This window comes from Manis pentadactyla, chromosome 10 (genome assembly GCF_030020395.1).
Source record: "Manis pentadactyla isolate mManPen7 chromosome 10, mManPen7.hap1, whole genome shotgun sequence".
Taxonomy (NCBI): domain Eukaryota; kingdom Metazoa; phylum Chordata; class Mammalia; order Pholidota; family Manidae; genus Manis; species Manis pentadactyla.
Genome location: NC_080028.1, coordinates 35,001,873 through 35,026,103, shown reverse-complemented (window position 1 = coordinate 35,026,103; position 24,231 = coordinate 35,001,873). Strand labels below are relative to the sequence as shown.

The 24,231-nt window shown below is 39.3% G+C and overlaps 2 protein-coding genes across 2 annotated transcripts in view; both read right to left on the bottom strand.

Annotated features, from left to right (window-relative positions):
- LOC130679255 (uncharacterized) overlaps positions 1-24,231 on the bottom strand; it is a 215,667-nt gene that overhangs the window by 73,882 nt on the left and 117,554 nt on the right. The gene's annotated exons all lie outside the window — the stretch shown is intronic.
- LOC130678985 (lysozyme C-like) lies at positions 3,178-8,028 on the bottom strand. Its single transcript, XM_057486578.1, has 4 exons — positions 7,849-8,028; positions 6,259-6,423; positions 4,631-4,706; positions 3,178-4,096 (listed from the first exon to the last, which is right to left on the bottom strand). The coding sequence occupies exons 1-4, from the start codon at positions 8,003-8,005 to the stop codon at positions 4,030-4,032; spliced, it is 465 nt and encodes a 154-aa protein (XP_057342561.1). The 5' UTR covers positions 8,006-8,028; the 3' UTR covers positions 3,178-4,029.

Sequence of the window (24,231 nt, the reverse complement as noted above, 5' to 3'; positions counted from 1 at the left end):
CCATGATTTTTCTACATATATTCTTATCAGAGTGGTGCCAGAATCTTGGAACTTAAGGCTGCACCTATTTTGGGGCTCTGTGCTGCCCTCCCATGGCGAGTCTCTGCACTACAGTTCCTTAGACTTGAGACCCGACCCTTGGAACGCAGAAGCTGCTGTACTGGAATCATAGGAGCTTGAAAAGTTAAGAAAAATCTCAGAATGCTCATCATGGGGAAATATACTAAATAATCAGAAATAGGTTCATTCAATCAGTTGTTACTTACTGAGCATGATGTTCCAGACATTGTCCTAGGTGTTTGGAATATGGGTGCAAACAAGAGTAAAAAATTTCTGCCCTCCTTCCTATCAGGACAGGGTTCTGGCATGGTGTGTCAGAGAGGAAGCACAGGAAAGAGGGTGTCCAGATGTGGGAGAAGGGGTAGCGCAGTAAGGGACATCAGAGCCTGAGTGGAGAGCATCTATTCCATGGTGTGGCAGTATTGGGAGATGGTTACATACAGCCAAATTCATCAAATGCATACATGTACTAAGAATCCACTTTAAGGTTATTAAGGACAATGGGTGCCAGGTTTCTCACCATCACAGAAGGGAGTTACCAACATGGAAAAAGAAAAACTAAAATGAACACTCTAGGGTAGGATTGGAATTAGAAATATTGATGTGAATTCAATATAAATAGACATAGAAATAAATATGGGTAAATACATGTATCCCCTAGTTCTGTCTATTGATGGTGCTTAGGAACAGTGACACTCTAGTCCACAGATCTTGTTTTTTAAATACCATAGTGGATAATATCCATTATGAGGAGTAAGGCTCTTTGGACAAATAGCTGATTCCAGGCTTTGAACAGGGGGAGAACACAAGGAGTCTTAGAACATTTTGTGACAGAAAATATGTAAGTGCTCAAAGAATGCTGTCAAAATGTCACAGTGACACAGAAGCTAGCTTGCAGAGGTTCTTCTACTGGTCAAATCAGGGACAATGTGAACATAAAAATAAATGATAGTAATGGGTTATAACTCAATGTAATTTGAAAAAAATAGGAAGCCATATGTCCATAGTGATATAATATATTGTACAAATTGAAATTTTGATGAGGAGTAGTCTCAAAGTACTTTACCCTTCCAAATACTTCACAGGAAAACGACTTGCAGACATTGCTCTAAGAAAATGCTCAAAGTGAACATCATCAGTGACAGAACATGTTGAACAGCCCACCAACCCCAGAGGGTGCAATGAGAGGAGCTCGGCATCACTTCTGTGGTATTTCTGCCAAAGATACATAACCTCATCTAATCAAGGGCACATCAGGAAAACCTTAGGACATTTTACAATGTGACTGGTCTGCAGCCTTCATAAGTGTTAAAGTCATAAAGTCGGGGGAAAAAAACTGAAGAAATGATCAAGACTGAAGGAAACTAAAAAAACACATAATAAAACAAGACAACCAAATACAACACATGATTCTGCATTAGATCTTTTATCATGAAGGACTTATGGAGACAACTGATGAAATTGAAGGGGATCATATGACTAGGCAGTAGTAATGCATCAGTGTTAATGTCCTGATTTGGTGATGTTTTGAGGTTATGTAAGAATTATATATTGAAAGCCACTGGGTACCTTGCTGGTAATTTACTCTCAAACTGTTCAGAAAACGTGAAAGGCCTTTGTACTGTACTTGCAAATTTGAGAAAGATTGAGATTATTTCAATATCTTAAAAATGGGTGGAAAACTCTGGTCTTTTGGACATTGTATTTCAGCAAAAAGAGACAAATAAGTAAAACACGTAGTCTATCAAATGGCTGTAGGCTTGAATGCGGGAGCACTCCCCCAGCAGAGAAGTAAGTGTAAGATAAATTCTAGCTGAAATAAGCAGGCAAAGAGAGGCAACAAAGGGCCAGGTAGTTTATTTGAACAAAACACCCGGGCGAGATTTCCCATTCTCTAGAAATGGAGGCTGAGGAAGCCGCGCGTCAGCAGACAGGCAGCGAGTTTTTAAAGAAGGTAGGGGGAGGCAGAGCTTAGATTCACAGCGGTGCGAGGATTGGCTAGCCCAAGGCACATTTTTTAGGTTGGGAGGGGGCAGCAGCCAGGGACTTTGGCACGTCATCAGTGTCCCACGTGCTTGCTCCTCCCATCAGTGTCTCCAGCCTTACAGTAAGCATCAAAGAAGGAAATAGAAAAGTTAGGTAACAGAGGAAGAGCCATCCAAGAAGGACTGAGAAGGAGCAGTGAGGCAGGATGTAAAAAAGAAGCTAGGAGAGGAAAAGTTTTCTAGAAGTATGAAGTGGTTCACTTTGTCAAATGCTGCAGAGAGACCAAGTAAGATACACAGAGAACAGGCTATCACCAGAACTGGCCCCAAGGAGTCTAGGGAGGAGACTCAGAGGAGCAGTTTTAAGTGAGTGAGGATAACAGCCAGATTAAGAAGTGTTGAAAAGACAATGAGACATGGGGTTGGTGTCGTTTTCTCATCCCAGAAGTCTTGCTGTAAATGAGAGCAGAAAATGATGCAGTCAGAGGGTTATGTAGTGTTAACAGAGGGTTTTTTGTAGGGTGGGAGGTTACCAGAGCAGTTTATACAATGGCAGGGGTGGTCCAGCGAAGAGGGAGAAACTCGGGATGCAGGAAACATTGAGCTGGCTTGGAGGAGTGAGAGAGAGAGGAAGGAGACTGCGTGTACGGGCACTGTGGTGGGCAGGGGGCAGAGGAAGGTGGGATCACCGCTGTGGGTGCCAGCAGGGGAGAAGTCCATCTGAGGGGCCTCTATTCTCTCAGGGTAGACTGGGGCCAGCTCATCTGCTGAGAACAGAGAGGGGTGGAAGGGCAGGGTTGGGTGTGTGCCAGGGCTTTGAAGAGAGAGGAGAAATAAAGTAGTAATAGTCATTTTGGGGGGTGGGGACACCACCACAGAAGCATTGTAGAGAAGTGACTAAAATGGCCAGACAGATTTGATGGCTCATTTGAGATTTGCAGTTGTGAATTCAAAGTGAGAACTGTCAGCGTGCTTGTGGATTTTTCTTCAGCAACATCCAGCTGCTGTTCAGGCACAGATGTAAATATAGGATATATTAAGAGTGTCAAATCATTTTTATTGACATATATATTTTTTTCTTCAGAGAATCTTGACTCTTGAGAAAGATTTCTAAAAAAAGAAAGACAAAGTATGCATTGCAAAGTATTTAATAATTTTTTTTACAACATGCATAATTTCAGGCTGGTGGTTAATTAGGAATTACTTCAATACTTGCAAACCCATCTGCCTCAGGATTTAGTCATAATGCACGAATCTAAGTCAGTAAAATTAAAGAACAGCAACAGCTCATCTAATCCTTTATATTCCTTCGTGATCAGCAAGATGCATAAAAGAATGCCTTAAAGGGCTAAAATAGATTGATGTGTAAAACGTGAATTTCTTTCTAAAGCAACATTTCTAAGGATATATTTAAACCAAAGGTCCCATTTCATAGAAGCAAAATTCTTAATTCAGGCTGCCTCTATTTTTAGCCATTTGCCACTAAGCTCCTTTAAAAATGTCATATTCCTCAACAAAGAGTGTTTTTTGCTTTTTTGTTTTTTTTTACCATGTTTGGAGATGATGGAATACTTGAAGATGTCACGTGTATACAGCTGGCATTTTGCCTAAGATCAACTTGTTTTAATATAAACTTTTGTTACATTTTTATTTACTAGGGAGTACTTGTAGCATTCAAGATTAAGTCTGGGTTATTTGTTTGATTAATAGCTGAATGTACACTAGAGATGTATTTGAGAGCTGAAATTTTGGATAAATTTTCACCAGCATTATTTCTTTTAGCAAATTGAAAAATGTGGGCTTAATTTCAAATAATAAACACATTAGTAAATAGTAAGCCTTGTAAAAGAAAGACCATATTTTGTTCCTGTTCGAAAGACTAAAACGTTTGTTTGAAAGAATGGTAGCATGAACTTTCACTCAACTACTCCTCGTTTAATGTGGAAAAAGAGACAAAATACGCTGAGGGAATAGAACTGCATAGTTAAACGCGACAGTTCCGGACATACTTGGAGACATCTCGGTTTTGACAATGACTTCTCCACGCCACCCTGTAAAGAAAGGTCAAACAATGATAGGTTAAACCCTATCTTCATTAAATGTACATACTTCAAATCCTTTGGAAGAACAAAATATTTTATCACTAAATGGAATACAGGCTACAAATAGATTCAGGCACTGCTAGTTATTAAATGGAAATATGTAAACCAAGTACTTCACATCTCCCCAAAGTCCTCAGGCATGGAATTCTGAACATAAATGTTGAGTTATGTGTATCCTACAACAGCAACTGCAAAGTACCTTCCCCATTTACATTATTCCAAAAATAATTTCAAGACATGACCCGTAACTGGTAGAGCACTCAGAATCTTAAAAACTCTAGGAGTCCCATAAAATAAATCAAGGAGTTCAAGAGTCAAGATTCTAAATCAGTTAAAGTAGATTGTTTCTAGGTAATATATTGTTTGGCATAAGCCTTAAGCTGCAATTCTCAGCTCTCAGTAGCATGTTTTGGTCTTTGAAATCTCTTACTTCTCTCATAACAGTAAGGTAAAATAGTTTTCCCTTTTAATGCTTCAACATACCAGGCTTTAATGCCTTGTTCACTGACAACCCTCTTTGCACAGGTGACGGCTTGAGTGATGTCATCTTTCAGCAAAGCTGAAAAAGAAGTGGTGAGGAATGAAGACAACTTTCATAGAAATTTCATTTCAAGCTTAGGATAACCATTTTTAAGTTTAAGAGTAAGCCAGCTTTATTCTCTTAGGCTGAGGAAAGAACATTAAAATTATTGTCGAAAAGTCCATGTATCTGTGAATGTTAGGGAAAAACCTTTTCTTCATTCCATCCCATTTGGCATGAAATAAAAGATTTTTTCATTTACCAAAGTCATTGGAAGTTATGGAATATGTAAGTAATGTGATAGGGGGTTCTCTTTATACTAAGCACATGAAAAAAACAGCTTAGCAATTTTTTAATCAGAAATTCTACTACAGGAATTTATCCAAAATAAGTAACAGGAAATGCTCCCAAACATATATGCACAAGGCATTTCATAGCAATTAATAAAGGGGGAAAATGAAAAACAACCTAAGTGCTTAACAGTGAGAGTTAGGTCAATACATTATAGAATATTTATATAGTGGAATTCTATTCATCCTTCAAAATAATACAGATTTGTATTTAATGACACAGAAATAATTCTGTGATAAAGAGAAAATTAGAAAACAGTATATATAGTACAATTTCATTTTTTTAAATACATGGCTTACATGTTTGTATGTGTGTACATATGTACATGATAAAGCTTGATATTCATATACATGACTGATATCTATTCTGGAAGAATATATACCAAAGGTCACCATGGTGATAAATGTCTGGATGTCTGGGTAGTAACAATTTTTATATGATGACCTCAAATTATTATATAACACAAAATATTTTTTATATTAAATTAACCGGTTACAAAATAATATTCTAAGGCTAATCTCTATTAGGAATTTTAACACTTAAAAATGTAACTATCAATTTTTCACTACTTACCCGATATTTTATACACTAAAAAAAATCCACATTATTTCTATTTTTATAAGTTCAATAGAACATTTGTTTTATCCCAATTAAATAAATCCATAAATTAACTTAAGTATAACAATGATTATGTATGTAAGAAGTGTAGTTTTTGGAGGCGCAAACTAAAGAATTTAGAAATGAAATGTTATGTTTCTAATTCACTTTAAAATTGGGTTCAGCAACAAAAAAAATACATACATATATATATACATATACACACATAAAAGAAGTAAATATGACAAAATGTTAACTGTTAAAGTGCATGATGGGCATATGGCTGTTTATTATAATAATGTCTCCAAGTTTCTATCTATTTAGACTATTTCATAATAAAAAGAAAAAACAATTTTTTAAAAAGGTCTGCACCATCAAATCATCCTTAAATCTCCCCAAAGTAGGTTGAAGGAATGGCATTATTTTTGACAAAGCATCAAAAAGTTCGTTTGCAATAAATTAATAGGTCATTGCAGAAACTGTTGTATGTTAGAAAAGAACACTCTAACAGCTCTACAACTTCTTAGGGAATTATGAGGAGGATAATAAAGAGGTGAGGACTTTTCATTTGTATAGAGTCTCTATTCTTGTAAGTATAACCAGATGAGGCTTATGCCATTACACAAATATTGTCTGGCCTTACCGCTGCAGGGTATGTGACAGGCGTTAACTGATCTTGGGGTTTTGCCATCCTCACACCAGTAGCGGCTGTTGATCTGAAATATCCCATAATCGGTGCTTTTGCTTGGACGATTGTAGTTTATAGCCCGTGTGTTATAGTTACTTTCCCATTTCATCAAACACATCCCTGAAAAGAAGTTATAGTTAGTGATGAATGGCAATACCACGTGACTTTAAACTGCATATCATAATCAGACTATTTAGCTATTGTATTTCAATAATGACTTACTTATAACTATAAAGATGTATTTTACTTGTAAAATACTTTAACATTTTAGTGTTAAAAGGCCCTTAAGGAGAATCTCTTTATTAGAAAATCATTTTCTGATATTAATGAAGCAAGATAACAGTTTATAAAATATCTGTTTTCTTTCATTGCTACTATCCTTTCCTGCTCCCATCCCTCAGGCAAGGTTCATCCTAGAATAGAAGAATCAACAGAGTTGTTGAGTGGATCTTTGTACTTAATAAAAGATACCTATGCTGATGAGAAATACTTATTAGGAAAAATAAGGATTTTCTGGGAGAAAGCAATTTTCTTATGCTACCTGAAGGAGAATTTGGATATCATTTTAGAATAGGGAAAGCAAGAGTTATGGAACAGGAAAGACTATTTCATCCATCCCTCCATCCCTCCATCCCCCCATCCATCCATCCATCCATCCATCCATCCATCCATCCATCCATCCATCCCTCCATCCCTCCCTCCCTCCATCCATCCATCCATCCATCCATCCATCCCTCCATCCCTCCTTCCCTCCATCCATCCATCCATCCATCCATCCATCCATCCATCCATCCCTTCACTCAGTCACTCAAAAATAATCATTAAGGGGAATTATTTGAATTCAATTTGAAAAATACAGTGATTACATTGACATGTACGGATTAAAATATAAGGTAACTTTTATTCAGGGAGTATCTTGAACTATATGGAAGAAAAGGAAGAAGAATTAATCAACCAGAGTAAGAAAACAAAGTATCATTTCAAGCTACATTTCAGGGATCCTTATTTAAACAGTGATTGAGGGGAAGTAGGTTCCTATTGACCCTGTATTGAGAGTTCAACATAATTTTGTTGTTGTTGACTTTGCTGTTAAGAACTCCATGCCATGGCAGCAGAATTAAAAAAGAGAAAAATACTGCATTACTCTAGGCTCACAGAATTCACCTTCTAAACAGGAACTGGAGAGAGTCAGTACCCAGAACTTCACAGCCATCCCAGGTGCTCAACTGTATCTTCTAGGCAGCCTACATGTGCCACCGGGTCTGAGGCAACTGGCAAATGCAGAGTTACTAGAGGGATACGATGGGTCCTGGCTCATAGAATAGGATCGAATTTTGTCCTCCCATGCCCTTATTCCTTCATTTGGTATGTCTGATTCTAAAGGAAAAAGTTGATGTTTTTAACCTGTTTTATGAGGTAGTATACAAACCTTCAAAAAAAATTAAGAAGTCCATTCACTCAGAGCCCCTCTTATTATTCATCGTCTGTAAGTCTCTGTCCCACACCTAGCTAATTATTTGAATGGAGAAAGAAGAGTTAACTTACAGTTTGCCAGGCTGACACCCTTAAAGCCATCCAGTCCAAGCCTTTTCACAGTTCTGGCCAACTCACACCTTTCAAAGACCTTGCCATGGACAGTAACAGAAAGGAGAAGAAAGCCCAGAATAAGGAGAGCCTTCATGTGGGCTGGAAAAACAGACATCTATGCCGACTGGAGTGAGCTGGTCCCAGTATTTAAAGTCTTTTAACTTCCGTCTCTTAGTGGTTTGGAGGCCCCACCTTTGAGATATGTAGGAAATGGGAGCTATTTGCTCTGATGTCCTATGAACTAACCCATAGGAAAATGATGAAATGACATTGTTGAAGGAGCTGCTCACAAAGAATCGGGAAGTAGTACTGAGACAGGGACTGTGGGTATAGTCACAGTAGGGCGAGGCCCACCAAAAAAAAACGCAATGCAAGACAATTACAGTCAGAACAATGTAACAATATGCAAAGAAGTCCCTATCAAAACTCTGTGTTAAGCATTATGCAAAGTCAGAGTCACATTCATTTTCTAGGGTAAAGATTTGCATACATCACTAGGAATATAGACATTCTTCAGTGAAATCAGTTAAAGCTCAAAAGGCCAGGAGCAACTTGGACTGGAATGTTTGTGTTCTGCAGATAAAGAAAAGTATCTTAGCATAAACTGCCACTTTACTGTATCAATTACATCATGACAATGTAAAATTTACCTTAGCCTGCTAAAAGGCCGTTTATGTTAATTGCAACTATGTGCTGTTTTCCCTTCTCTAATCGTAATCAAGTAATCTGCAACCTAGGCAAAAGACTAATTCGGTAAGCAATCTCAACTATAAACAACCCAAGCAAACAGACAACAACCCAGCCCACCTTAGGGGCAGGGCAGGCTGTCTTACAAGTCTGCACTCCTAACACTTTACCCTCATTCCTGAAAATCCTCAACTGCGCATAAAACCCCTAGACAATGAGCAAACCACAGAATCTCTTGTTCCCTCCTGGAGAGAGCCAGGAACTCTGTCCTTTCACTTTATCTCTAAATAAAAGCCTCTTCTTCTTGTTCTTCTATCTTGAGTGTTTGCAAAGTTCATTCTTTGGCTCCATGAACAAGAACCCTGGCATCAAATTTGGGGGCTTATCTGGGATAATTTTGGAGGTATCTGCATCCAAGCCTGCCTTTTTCTTTCACTGTCCTTATAGAAGGAAGCTGTCTACGGCACAGAACATTGGGCACTCGTCAGCCACTTAAATGGGACTAGCCCGGTCACTGATCTCAAAGTCTCAGACAACAGGGTCCCCAGTGTTCCCCTCAGTGGATCCCCCGTCTCCCTTGGGAGCCAGGAAAGTCACCTGAGTGGACGCCAGGATTCCCTTTCAGAGGCTCTCCTTGGATGCGAGGGACTGAGGAAAGCCATGGGCAACTGCGAGAGTCTAGGCTGAGACTACACTTCAGGGGCTTCTCAAACGTCCGCGTGTCTGGAATCAGACCCCGACAGCCTGACTGGGTGTCCATGAGGAGTGTCTCTCTCTGTCTCTCTGACTTCCAGCCTGCTTCTTCAGGCCGCCCTGGCCTCTGGGTGAGGCAACGATGCTCTTTATTTCCTTTACAGGCTCTATGTGTGCCTCCGTCAAATTTCATGGAATCCGATGCTCACCACTGCAAGGTAGGAGATCCATGCTTCGCTCTTATTCCCCACTAAATGCTGCACTTTTTATCTCAAGAAATGTGTCTGGGCACAATGTGATTAGCAGGATAATTACTATGCAGTGGCAAAAACAGGTGTTTAAGAGTATAGACTCCCCCCACCATAAATGTCTGTGACAGCCTCTGAATTTTAACTGTGGCCTTGGAAAAAATTCCCCTGCTCCTCATTCAAAGCAGTCCTCTTTGGGCCTGCACCACTTCCTCCTGCATAATGTAAATGAAGTCTGTGAAGCAGTCAAAAATGAAACCTGAGCCCACCAAGTAAATGGCTCTATTCTGTTGATCTCCCTTTCTGAGAGGCAGCCTTCCTGAGGCTAGGCATTTCCTTTTCTGTGTCCCCAGGGAAGCAAAACAGGCTTGTGGCTCTGAACAAGGCTCTGGCAGTCAGAGGTCACACAGTCCCTGCACTTATCGGACAGGCAGGGGGCTCTCAAGGAATGATCCCGAGTGTACTCTGCCAAAGTCCATGCAGAGAAACTAGGGTCTTGATCAGGACTCCCAGAAGGCTTAAAGTAAGAGCATACTGGTGAGGTTCCCACTAGATCCAGGGCTCTGAAGCAACTCTTGCTGAATGGGAAGGCAAGAGGGAAATCAATGCAAGGTACAAGCCACACTGGTAAGGAGTGGTTAAGTCCAGTAGGCCTGGCAGAGGAGGTGATTGACCACTGTCACCGAGGCTGCAAGGCAAGGGGATGCCTGCACAGAGGAAAGGCCGACAAGGCATTGCACACCTGTCTCTCTCTCTTAGGGATGGGAGTTTCCTCTTCAAGTTCAAAGCCGGATGCACCTCTGGCATGCATTCTAAAGAACTGGGAGCAATTTGATCCCCAGACCCTGAAAAAGAAGAGTCTTATCTTCTGCACACAAGCCTGTCCTCAATACAACCTCTCTAATGAAGAGAAGTATACAATATAATGTTATTCAGCTAAATTAATTTTGCCACAAGGAAGGAAAATGGTCAAAAGTCCCACGGACTACTACATTATGGAACAAGTTTTCTAAATTCTTTTGGTGGAAATCTATTCTACTTACTGGGTTCATCATTATCCTCAAAATTGGGAGGTTCTTAAACTAGACTCCTTGAGACAGAAAAAATTTATCTTCTGCAATACAGCCTGGCTTTAAATGACTGGTGCTAAAATCATACTTGCATTTCACTTCCAGCGCCCTGGACACACACAGTTCCCATCAGTTCAGAGCCTTCATCGGCCCTGTTAGTCTGGGGCCATCTAGATCTTAACCCAGTTATGTAAACTGATCACCCTTAGAGTATATTCTTAAAAATTGAGATACTTTTAATCAGATAAGCTAAATGAAAGAAGCTGATTTCCTTCTATAATGCCACTTGGCCTCAATACAAACTGCCAAGCAGGGAAAAATGGCCGGAAATGATATATTTAATTACAACATCATTTTGCAATTAGGTATTGGTAACTCAAAACTCTTTGTATCAGTTTGTGTATGTGTTCTTTTATGAACAGTACCTGTAGTCATTATGTCTCAAGCGGTATGTTGGTGTGTCTAAATGTATAAATTAAAGATATTTTTCTACCTCCGGATGGTATTAATAAAAAAAGATTTAAAGACAAGCGCATGTAAAAATTGGCCATTCTAAAACTTACAGAAAATTCTAATAGGAAATATTAAGCATTAACGCTAATTTAAGTTGAACTGAAACAGACATGTCCTTATGGTTATCAGTTGCCTTAATTTATCTAGAGTCATTTAAGTGGATGTTATCTGTCAAATCTTTCAAGAAAAAAATGGTTAAAAAGAGGCTTGACTTTGTGTAATGTTTGGTAAAAGTTTTGTGCATAATCTAGCATGGTTGTTAGGAATGAGTAAACTAAATCATTATAGCAGGTGAACACCTTAATAATAGTGTGTTACAGTGTATTACATTGTGTATACCTACAAACAGCCTGAGAATCTTTGTGGTAACCTAAAACCTTAATATTTTGCTAAGTCAAGTAGACACATTTTGTGCTTAGTGAGAAATTGTGCCAGAAATTATAAAATGTGTTCATAAATTTGTCAATCTAAGAATGCTAGTGTAACAGTTTACAATAGTCTACTTCTCAGTGTTCACTAAAAATTAAGGTACCCTAATGGTTTTAAATTCTAATTAAAACTACTTCAAGTAGTAAAACATTTCTGTATGCAAAAGAATGTGTCTTTTGATAAAAGAAGGTAATTTTGTCCTAAAGTCTAGAACAGTTCTAAAGAGCTGTTTAAAGAGGGAGAACTATGAATGTAAAATTGTAGAATGTTTGTGGAAGAATTGATATGGTCATGCTATGTAAAATTAAAGCAAATGCGTGTCAATATCAAGTACACAGCAAAACTTTTTTTTCTGTTTGTTAAAAGGACAAAGGTTTATTAGTCTACCGTTAATGTTGAAAGATTGCAAAGGATATTCTGATTGTTTTATCAAAGCAGTTTCTCATGTCTAAAGTCTCAGTGAGTTGTCTGAGTACTTAAGAAAATAAGGTCTTAATATTTAAAGGACTAAAAGCTAAATTTTGCTAACAACTGTGTAACCTTCTGTATTTGACTTTAAAATCTTTTATTGCCATTCTGGTTAAATAGAGAAGTATTGTTTCATAGTGACCTTCATACATTCTATTTAGGCAAGTGCCTTAAAAACTTTCTTACAGCTCCCCAAAATCAAATTCAAAAAGGTGCTTTTAGCTCTAATTAACTCTGATATTTTCCAAGTATTTTCCATGTTTCCCTGAAACATGCCAAAGGAATTTTTTCTCCTCATTGCGGAAAATATTTGACTAATTTGACTTATTTATCTGATATATAATAACCTGCTTAATTACCTGGAAAGCACTGTCAAAGGGTATGATGTGAAATTTTGTTACTGAACGTTTTATGTTACAGAGATATCCAAATTTCCTTATGTCTACTGTTGTATAGTAACCTTTCATCAGATCTTTAACCAGTCATTTATAGTCACTGTTTTATTACTTCTAAACTAGTAAAGAACTAGATTTCAGTAGAGCAAGTGTTAGTTACATAAGATTAAGTAAACTAAGGAAAATAATTTTATGACTTTTTGTTTCAAATGTTGCTAATAAAAAGTGTTTTAAAATTTTCTTGTAAGCTGACAACAGCTTAGTAAATGACAATACCTTTATAAGCAAAATTGAAACATTTATCTTTCTCTCTATTTGATCCCTCCAAAATTTAAAAACTCTCAGTGAGTATTTTTATATTTCATGGCAGTATGTTTATTTGCATAAGTCCAATAAGAATCTGCTTTCCTTGTAACAGGACCAATTAAAAACACTGGTTATATTACCAAGGCTTTAGCTAGAATGTCATACCTGAGAGACACGTGCATAAACTCAGATCTGAACAGACAGCTTTAAGTAACTAAGATTGACTTTATAAAGCCAACAAAACCCCTTGGAAGAACTCGCCTGGTACCTTGCTTACAGGGTTCCCAGCAGCTTTATCAGGTGAGTAAGGAAGGTCACTTCCTGTCAAGTGCAGGAACCTCAAAATGTCTTGGGGACCTCAAGAAGAGAGGAATTTACCTAAACCTACAGGTACTGCAGGAAAAACCTGATGGCAAGTCTGGTTTGGCTTTCTGGCCTCGAGAGGCCTTTAAAAGTCCAATCTGAAATTCCTTATAAAAACTTGCAGCAGAGGGAGGAACCAAGGTGGCGGCATGATAAGGGCAGCAGAAATCTCCTTCCAAAACCATATATATTTTTGAAAATACAACAAATATAACTATTCCTAAAAGTGAGACCAGAAGATACAGTACAACAGCCAGGCTACATCTACATCTGCGAGAACCCAGCGCCTCACGAAGGGGGTAAGATACAAGCCACGGCCTGGCGGGACCCGAGTGCCCCCTCACCGCAGCTCCCCAGCAGGAGGAAAGGAGTTGGAGCAGGGAGGGAATGGGAGCACAGGACTGCTAAATACCCAGCCCTAGTCATACGCACAGGGAGCGCAAACACACACTGCGTAGTGTGCTGGATATTAGGGAAATGGAACAGTAAAATCTGTGAGTAGGTCCCCGCAGCCGGCGCCCCTGGGACAAAAGAAAAGCGAGTGCTTTTTGAAAGTCTTAAAGGGACAGGGGCCTCACAGGTGGATGGAGGTGTCCCGAAACACTCAGCTCAGCAGCTGGGAATCCTGGGGAACTCCGGGCGCCCTACCCCCCTGGGAGACAGGGCAGCTCTGAGGACCGTCGTGGTGATAAACAGCCTCCTATCCATTCCCCCTTTGGCATGGCCCCACCATAGCAGGGGAGAAGCCTGAGAGCAGCCATGCCCACAGCAACCACCCAGAGCTGCCTTCGCAGCTACCCAGGCCTAAGAGGCCCTGTTGGCACGCAACTGTCCAGCACAAGCTGCCAGGGGTTGCCGTTCTCACAGGAGAGGAAGGCAAACAGCATGCAAAAAGGGACTTTTTCTCCCAGCTGACACACATGCCAACTGACCACAACTACCTCTATCACCATGAAAAGGCAGAAGAATTTGATCCAGTCAAGAATAATCCAGATAATCCCCAAGAGGGAACCTGGGGAGATAGATTTAACCAAACTTCCTGAAAAAGAATTCAAAATAAAGGTCATAACCATGCTGATGGAGCTGCAGAGAAATATGCAAGAACTAATGGATAAAGTTGGGAGGGAGAATATGGAAATAAAACAATCTCTGGAAGGACTTAAGAGCAGACTGGATGAGGTGCAAGAGGCTGTTAATGGAATAGAAATCAGAGAACAGGAACACAGGCACAGAGACAAAAGGATCTTCAGGAATGAAAGAATATTAAGAGAACTGTGTGTCCAATCCAAACGGAACAATATCTGCATTATAGGGGTACCAGAAGAAGAAGAGAGAGAAAAAGGGATAGAAAATGTCTTTGAAGAAATAATTGCTGAAAACTTCTACAAACTGGGGCAGGAAATAGTCTCTCAGACCACAGAAGCCTACAGAACTCCCAACAGAAGGGACCCCAGGAGGACAACATCAAGACACATAATAATTAAAAAGGCAAAGATCAAAGACAAGGACAGAGTATTAAAGGCAGCCAGAGAGAGAAAAAGGTCACCTACAAAGGAAAACCCATCAGGCTATCATCAGACTTCTCAGCAGAAACCTTACAGGCCAGAAGTGGATGGCATGATATATTTAATGCAATGAAACAGGAGGGCCTTGAAACAAGAATACTGTATCCAGCATGATTATCATTTAAATATGAAGGAGGGATAAAACAATTCCCAGACAACCAAAAGTTAAGGGAAGTTGCCTCCCACAAACCACCTCTACAGGGTATTTTAGAGGGACTGTTCTAGACGGGAGCATTCCTAAGGCTAAATAGATGTCACCAGAGAAAATAAAATCACAGCAAAGAAAGCAGATGAATGAAATACTAACTAAAGGCAAAAAATAAAATCAACTACCCACAAAAGCAGTCAAAGGGAACACAGAAGAACATAGAATAAAACACGTAACATATAAAGAATGGAGGAGGAGGAATAAGAAAGGAGAGAAATAAAGAATCATCAGACTGTGTTTATAATAGCTCAATAAGTGAGTTAAGTTAGACAGTTAGATAGTAAAGAAGCTAACCTTGAACCTTTGGTAACCACAAATCGAAAGCCTGGAATGGCAGTAAGTACATATCTTTCAGTAATCAACCTAAATGTAAATGGACTGAATGCACCAAACAAAAGACACAGAGCAACAGAATGGATAAAAAAGCAAGACCCATCTATATACTGCTTACAAGAGACTCACCCCAAACCCAAACACATGCACGGACTAAAAGTCAAGGGATGGAAAAAGATATTATATGCAAACAACAGGGAGAAAAAAGCAGGAGTTGCAGTACTTTTATCAGACAAAATAGACTTCAAAACAAAGAAAGTAACAAGAGATAAAGAAGGACATTACATAATGATAAAGGGGTCAGTCCAACAAAAGGATATAACCATTATAAATATATATGCACCCAACACAGGAGCACCAACATATGTGAAACAAATACTAACAGAATTAAAGGAGGAAATAGAATGCAATGCATTCATTCTAGGAGACTTCAACACATGACTCACTCCAAAAGACAGATCCACCAGACAGAAAATAAGTAAGGACACAGAGGCACTGAACAACACACTAGAACAGATGGACCTAATAGACATCTACAGAACTCTACACCCGAAAACAGCAGGATACACATTCTTCTCAAGTGCATATGGAACATTTCCAGAATAGACCACATACAAGGCCACAAAAAGTCTCAGTAAATTCAAAAAGATTAAAATTCTACCAACCAACTTCTCGGACCACAAAGCTATAAAAATAGAAATAAATTTTACAAGGAAAGCAAACAGGCTCACAAACATATGGAGCCCTAACAACATGGTTCTAAATAATCAACAGATCAATGACCAAATTAAAATAGTGATCAAGCAATATATGGAGACAAATGACAACAACAACACAAAGCCCAAACCTCTGTGGGACACAGTGAAAGCAGTTCTAAGAGGAAAGTATACAGCAATCCAGGCATATTTAAAGATAGAAGAACAATCCCAAATGAATAGTCTAAAGTCAAAATTATTGAAATTTGAAAAAGAAGAACAAATGAGGCCTCAAGTGAGCAGAAGAAGGGACATAATAAAGACCAGAAAATAAATAAATAAAATTGAGAAGAATAAAACAATAGAAAAAATCAATGAAACCAAGAGCTGGTTCTTTGAAAAAATTAACAAAATACATAAGCCCCTATCCAGACTTATTAAGAGAAAAAAAGAATCAACACACATCAACAGAATCACAAATGAGAAAGGAAAAACCATGAGAGACCCCACAGAAATACAAAGAATTATTAGAGAATACTATGAAAACCTATATGCTACCAAGCTGGAAAACCTAGAAGAAATGGACAACTTCCTAGAAAAATACAACTTTCCAAGACGGACCAAGGAAGAAACAGAAAATCTAAACAGACCAATTAATTACCAGCAACAAAATTGAAGTGGTAATCAAAAACTACCCGAGAACAAAACCCCTAGACCAGATGGATTTACCTCGGAAATTTTTCAGACATACAGAGAAGACATAATACCCATTCTCCTTAAATTTTTCCAAGAAATAGAAGAGGGGGGAATACTCCCAAACTCATTCCATTAAGCCAGCATCACCCTAATACCAAAACGAGGCAAAGACCCCACCAAAAATGTAAATTACAGACCAATATCCCTGATGAACATAGATGCAAAAATACTCAACAAAATATTAGCAAACCAAATTCAAAAATACATCAAGAGTATCATACACCATGACCAAGTGGGATTCATCCCAGGGATGCAAGGATGGCACAACATTAGAAAATCCATCATCATCCACCACATAAACAAAAAGGACAAAACCACATGACCATCTCCATAGATGCTGAAAAAGAATTCAACAAAATTCAACATCCATTCATGATAAAACTCTCAACACAATGGGTGTAGAGGGCAAGTACCTCAGCATAATAAAGGCTATATATGATAAACTCATTGTGAACATCATACTGAACAGCGAGAAGCTGAAAGCTTTTCCTCTAAGATCAGGAACAAGACAGGGATGCCCACAATCCCCACTGTTATTCAACATAGTACAGGAGGTCCTAGCCACGGCAAGTAGACAAAACAAAGAAATACAAGGAATCCAGATTGGTAAAGAAGAAGTCAAACTGTCACTATTTGAAGATGACATGATATTGTACATAAAAAAACCCTAAACACTCCATTCCAAAACTACTTAAGCAAAGTTGTGGGATACAAAATTAATACACAGAAAACTGTGGCTTTCCTATACACTAACAATGAACTAACAGAAAGAGAAATCAGTAAAACAATTCCATTCACAATTGCATCAAAAATAATAAAATACCTAGGAATAAACCTAACCAAGGAAGTGAAAGACCTATACCGTGAAAACTACAAGACACCCTTAAGAGAAATTAAAAAGGACACTAACAAATGGAAACTCACCTGAAGCTCTTGGCTAGGAAGAATTAATACTGTCAAAATGGCCATCCTGCCCAAAGCAATCTACAGATTCAATGCAATCCCTATCAAATTACCAACAGCATTCTTCAATGAACTGGAACAAATAGTTCTAAAATTCATATGGAACCACCAAAGACCCCGAATAGCCAAAGCAATCCTGAGAAAGAAGAATAAAGTGGGTGGGATCTCGCTCCCCAATTACAAGCTCTACTACAAAGCCACAGTAATCAAGACAATTTGGTACTGGCACAAGAACAGACCCACAGACCAATGTAACAGAATAGAGACTCCAGACATTGACCCAAACATATATAGTCAATTAATATACAATAAAGTAGCCATGGACATACAATGGGGAAATGACAGCTTCTTCAACAGCTGGTGTTGGCAAAACTTGGACAGCTACATGTAAGACAATGAAACTGGATCATTGTCTAACCCCATACACAAAAGTAAATTTGAAATGGATCAAGGACCTGAATGTAAGTCATGAAACCATAAAACTCTTGGAAAAAAAACATAGGCAAAATCTCTTGGACATAAACATGAGCAACTTCTTCATTAACATATCTCCCTAGGCAAGGGAAACAAAAGCAAAAATCAATAAGTAGGACTATGTCAAGCTGAAAAGCTTCTGTACAGCAAAGGACACCATCAATAGAACAAAAAGGCATCCTACAGTATGGGAGAATATATTCATAAATGACAGATCCGATAAAGGGCTGACATCCAAAATATATAAAGAGCTCACGCACCTCAACAAACAAAAAGCAAACAATCCAATTAAAAATGGGCAGAGAAGCTGAACAGACAGTTCTCCAAAGAAGAAATTCAGATGGCCAACAGACACATGACAAGATGCTCCACATCGCTAGTCATCACAGAAATGCAAATTAAAACCACAGTGAGATATCACCTCATACCAGTAAGGATCACCTATATACAAAACACAAACAACAACAAATGTTGGTGCAGTTGTGGAGAAAGGGGAACCCTCCTACACTGCTGGTGGGAATGTAAATTACTTCAATCATTGTGGAAAGCAGTATTGAGGTTCCTCAAAAAGCTCAAAATAGAAATACCATTTGACCCAGGAATTCCACTCTAGGAATTTACCCTAAGAATATAGCAGCCCAGTTTGGAAAAGACAGATGCACCCCTATGTTTATTACAGCACTATTTACAATAGCAAAGAAATGGAAGCAACCTAAGTGTCCATCAGTAGATGAATGGATAAAGAAGATGTGGTACATATATACAATGGAATATTACTCAGCCATAAGAAGAAAACAAATCCTACCATTTGCAACAACATGGATGGATCTAGAGGGTATTATACTCAATGAAATAAGCCAGGCGGAGAAAGACAAGTACCAAATGATTTCACTCATATGTGGAGTATAAGAACAAAGAAAAAACTGAAGGAACTAAACAGTAGCAGAATCAGAGAACCCAAGAATGGACTAACAGTTACCAAAGGGAAAGAGACTGGGGAGGACTGGTGGCAAGGGAGGGATAAGGGGGTGGGATAAGGAAGGTTGCACTACGATTAGTATGTATAATGTGGTGGGAGGCACGGGGAAGGCAACACAGAGAAGATAAGTTGTGATTCTACAGCATGTTACTATGTTGATGGACAATGACTGTAATGGGGTTTGTGGGGGGGAACTTGGTAAAGGGGGGGGTCTAATAAACATAATGTTCCTCATGTAATTGTAGATTAATGATACCAAAAAAAAAGTTGCAGCAAAGCACATTTAAAAAGGCCTATATAATCAATTGCTGTTCTTGCTGCACTTATGCAAATGATCAAGCCAAGTGTTAATTACTTTGTTAATCTGGTTACTTATAATAAAAATGAACGTGACTTAGAGGAAAGTATTGTTTCAGTAATGCTGCCTTATGTATACTAAATCCTAATACTAGTCATTGGGACATATACTAAATCCAGAATTCTAGTTTCTCCAAAATATCTGGCTATAATTCTCCAGAAGTTTGTTTTCTCCCATCATTTCAATTAGAATCTTACTATTCTTAATGCTTATATTTAGCCATGCATTCTTTAATCTCCTTGTCAAGTTTGTTCTTCCAGAATGGAGAACCCAACTCCAGATGTTGCTACTTAACCTAATAACACAATTTGCTCTATCTTGCCTAGAAGCCATAAAACTGCAATTAATAATAGAAATGGAATCGTAATAGAAGTGCCCATTTTCCGAAGCCCTCTCAACTAACCAGTGATGGAGACCTAGCTGCATCCCTAACTGTGCCCCTTCTCAGCATGAAGCAGCCAGAGCAGTTGTTGCCCCCTTTACCTAGCAGCAGCTGGGGCCTCCATCTGTAGAGGGGAAAATGAGACAGGGACCATGGGTGCAGTCAGAATAGGGTGAAAGCCTCTGAAAAAAAAGGCAATGCAAGATAATTACAGTCAGAACAATGTAACAATATGCAAAGAAGTCCCTATCAAAACTCTGTGTTAAGCATTATGCAAAGTCAGAGTCACATTCATTCTCTAGGGTAAAGATTTGCATACACCACTAGGAATACAGACATTCTTCAGTGAAATCAGTTAAAGCTCAAAAGACCAGGAGCAACTTGGCCTGGAATGTTTGAGTGTTCTGCAGATAAAGAAAAGTATCGCAGCATAAATCGTCACTTTATTGTATCAATTACATCATGACAATGTAAAATTTACCTTAGCCTGCTAAAAGGTCCAGTTTATGTTAATTCTAACTAGGTGCTATTTTCCCTTCTCTAATCATAATCAAGTAATCTGCAACCTAGGCAAAAGACTACTTTGGTAAGCAATCTCAACTATAAACAACCCAAGCAAACAGACAACAACCTAGCCCACCTTGGTGGCAGGGCAGGTGGTCTTACAAGTTTGCAACCCATAGCCCTTTACCCCTGTTCTTGAAAATCCTCAACTGACTGTAAAACCCCAACACAACAAGCCAACCATGGACTCTCTTGTCCCCTCCTGGCAGGAGCCAAGAGCTCTGTCCTTTCACTTATCTCTAAATAAAAGCCTCTACCTTGCTCTCCTACCTTGAGGGTTTGCAAAGTTCACTCTTTGGCTCTGTGAACAAAAACCCTGGTATCAGTACTGTAGCCAAAACAAGAACTTTTTCCTATTATATTATGAATCTGAAAAACTGTTAAGGAAAAAAATGAACATTTTACACAAGGAAAAATGAGCTTTAATCCTGGACTAACATTCATTTTCATCAAATTGCTTTGTGTGGATTCACTATGTCTCCATCTTTCTCCTTAAACTTATTTAATACACACTTTTCACAAAAGAACATGACACAGTGCCTGCCATTTTAATAGGTATATAGCATGATACCATGCTATTCAGCCTGATTCCTGCTCTAATTTTTTGTTACTATTATAAATTTATTATTTACAAAGTAATGTGTTATTACAAATAAGCTTCATGTAAACAATATTCCTAACTCCTTTATAACAAAGCAGAATCACTAAAATAAGTGTAACTCTTTTGAAATCTTCAATATTCCTCTGCATACATGAACTCAGTGATATGCTGAGATATTGTCATTTAACTTTTATAATCATCTTTCTCCAGTACAGCTCATCTTACCCAGATCAGTGGTCTCTCAAATTTCAATTAAAATATTAATTTTCACTGAGCTTTATGACCTGCATTAAAATGGCAAATAAATTATATAAAAAGTAACTACAGAGAATACCTCAGTACAGTGCTGTTTCTGCAGGATCATTTTTATTGCATAGTTAATATTTTAAAACGACTAAAAACGACTCTCACAAGTTTGGCATTTTATTTCTTGGAATAAAACACAAGTTGCCAAACCCATGGAACACTACATCCTATCCAGACTTTTGTGTTGTTTGTTTAGTTGTAGATACCCCAGCAGTTAACCTAGCTGTAATTTAGTTCCTGCTTAAGCTTCATCTACAGCCGAAACTAATCTAAGAGAAAGAACAATATGTTTTCTGTTGAAGCTTGATTTGTAGCTGAAACTAATCTAACATAAAAGAATAATATGTGTTGCACCTTGGAATCTGTTGTGAGTCATGAGCAGTGTGCGACAAGAACTGCAAACAGTTCTCGTGATCCTTCTGAAGCTTAAGGAACATGCTGTGAAACTCACCTAACCGGATGACTTGACTCAACATAATGATGCCGGGGGTTCTTGTTTGCTGAGTCGAAGAATGAACTTAGCAAACACCCAAGATAGGGGAGCCAGGAAGAGGCTTTTATTGAGAGATACAGTGAGAGGACAGAGATGCTGACTCATGCCAGGAGGGGACAAGAGAGCCCGTGATGGTGCGTTGTCTAGGGGTTTTATAGGCAACTGAGGATTTTGGGGAATGTGAAAAAAAAGGCTTAGGGTGTGGACTTGTACCACTTGTGTTACCCTCAAGGTGGGCTGGGTTGTTGTCTGTTTGCTAGGGCTGTTTACAGTAAGTCACAGGTTATGCTGTGATACCTTCACTTGTGAAACACTCAAACATTCCAGGCCAAGTTGCTCCTGGCCTTTTGACATTTAACTGATCTCACTGAAGTTGTCTATATTCCTAAGTCTGGTATCTTTTTTACCCTAGAGAATTAGTGTGATCTTGACTTTGTATAATGTGTAACACAGAGTTTCAGTAGGGACTTCTTTGCCCATTGTTACATTGCTCTGACTGTAAATATCCTACCCAGCTTTTACCGGAGGCCCTCACCCTACTCTGACTACACCCACAGTCCCTGTCTCAATAAGAGGGACTTAAAAAACACATATTTAGATTGCAGTTGTTTGGCTCGATGAAAAAAATACATCCTATAATCATTAATAGATGCTTGTCTTTCTGCTTGCTGTAACACAATAAAAGCACAGGGGAGTGCCAACTTGGTCCTTAGTCTCCAGAGAAAGTCTAAGCCCTCTGCTTAAAATGACATTTTGACTCGGTTTCTCATTTTCGTGGTCCCTAACTGCAAAATTTTATAAGTTCATTACTGGAGGAAAATGGGAGGAGATTCCCCTGAGAATATGAGTATTGATGGGGGAGGCAAATCTGGCCATATCTAAGATGACAGTGGTAGCGATAAGGAAAATATTCAGCATGACCGTCGAGGTCAGCAAAACGCTATTTTCCTCCGGTTGGCAAAGTCAGCAGAGCACTCCCAGCTTCCTCCTCCCCTCCTCTGGGCTCCTCTTTTGCCTTGTGCACCCCGGAATGCCACATATCAAAATAATATAAACTGCTCCCCTTCTTGCCTGGGCTCATGGCTCAGTCCTTGGGAGATTACTCCTCTGTGAGCCCGCCAGTGTACAATAAAACCTCAACCCTCTAAGGCCTCTGAGTGCCGCTTGGTTCTTCTGTCAGTGATCCACCCCAGGTTCTCCAGTTTTTCCATAACAGTAGCACACTTGAATGGCAGGGCCCTGCATCCCATTCCCACGTAGGACCCAGAGCAGTGGCAGGTGTGTTGCATGGCATGTAGCTGCCGGGGAAATTGACCACTAATGACCCAGCCTTGGGAATCAGTGAAGCTCAGAAAAGGAGCGTCCTGCCTTTAAATGAGCCTCATCAGCTCGGGCAATAAGCAGTGGCTGAACATCTCAGTCACAGCCGGGACAGGCGGGAGTTCTGAAGTCTTCCTCAAGTTTTCTGAGCGTCATAATGTCTTGAGATGCTTGGAAGCTCCTGGGCAGGGTATCAGCTAAAGGAGTTAAAAAAAAGACTATCATTGCCCCATTACTGGGGAAGTGGGGCTTAGTGGCAAATTGTGCTTGGCTTAGAAAAGTAAAGCAAAGTGATGTTCCTTGCACCCATTTATGGAATTACATACTTACACCCAGGACACTGCGTCATCTAGACTTGCCTGCTCTAATTAGAATGTGATTGGAGAGTGAAAAATGAGACGGTGCCTCAGAGCCCTAGAAATTAAACTGTCTTCCTGAAAATGGCTCTTGGGTTCCATGATTCAGGCTTACCCTGGGGGTAAGCCGAAGTTTGTGCTTTTCCTTGACTTAGACCATTGGGACAGATCTCTCTATCTTTATGGCCTTATTTCACTATAATTCATGCCACCACTATTTTGTTATTGTTTTGTTCCTGCAATTTTGTTTTCTCTATTAATAATAAATAATTAAAATCCATTTGTGTTAGTACATGAGGGACATGAAAAACTGTATGAAAAAAACACAGCCTCAGAATGTGGTAAATCAAAACTGCATTAATGGGAGTCATCAGCATCGGTGTTGTCACAGTGCATAAATAGCCTCTTGCCCATGAAGCAGGGCCAGTTCCTTGCAGCCCTTAAGGACCCAGGGAGACCTCATTACTCAGCTTATGATGTCCCTGTGGGCTTGGCTCAGAGATGCCCAGAACCCAGGCTCATCACTGCCATGGGGCATGGCTCCTCAGAGAACATGCAGGGAGGGGGAGCTTGTGGGAGGTATTGGGGCCAGAGGGGTGCATCTTCTGGCTGTTCGGGGAGCCCATATGCTAGAAGGTTAAGGTGAATAATTTCTCACTCAACTATGGGAGCTGCCCTTCATCTAGCTGTGTATCAAACAGGACCAGCACCCCAGACAGCTGCTCCCTGCAAGTCCAGTATGGGTCCTAGTGACTTTTTGTGGGAACATTTCCTGCCGCAGAAACAGGGCTTGACCCCAATCCAAAGGTGGCATTT

What these genes read in the sequence shown, in the direction of transcription:
- LOC130678985 (XM_057486578.1), bottom strand. Translation starts at nt 8,005, where the DNA reads ATGTCTGTTTTTCCAGCCCACATGAAGGCTCTCCTTATTCTGGGCTTT. An exon ending in GGGTGTCAGCCTGGCAAACT is followed by an intron (nt 6,424 to 7,848) that starts GTAAGTTAACTC and finishes ACTTCTTTTCAG; the next exon opens with GGATGTGTTTGATGAAATGG. An exon ending in CTGTCACATACCCTGCAGCG is followed by an intron (nt 4,707 to 6,258) that starts GTAAGGCCAGAC and finishes CTTCTTTTTCAG; the next exon opens with CTTTGCTGAAAGATGACATC.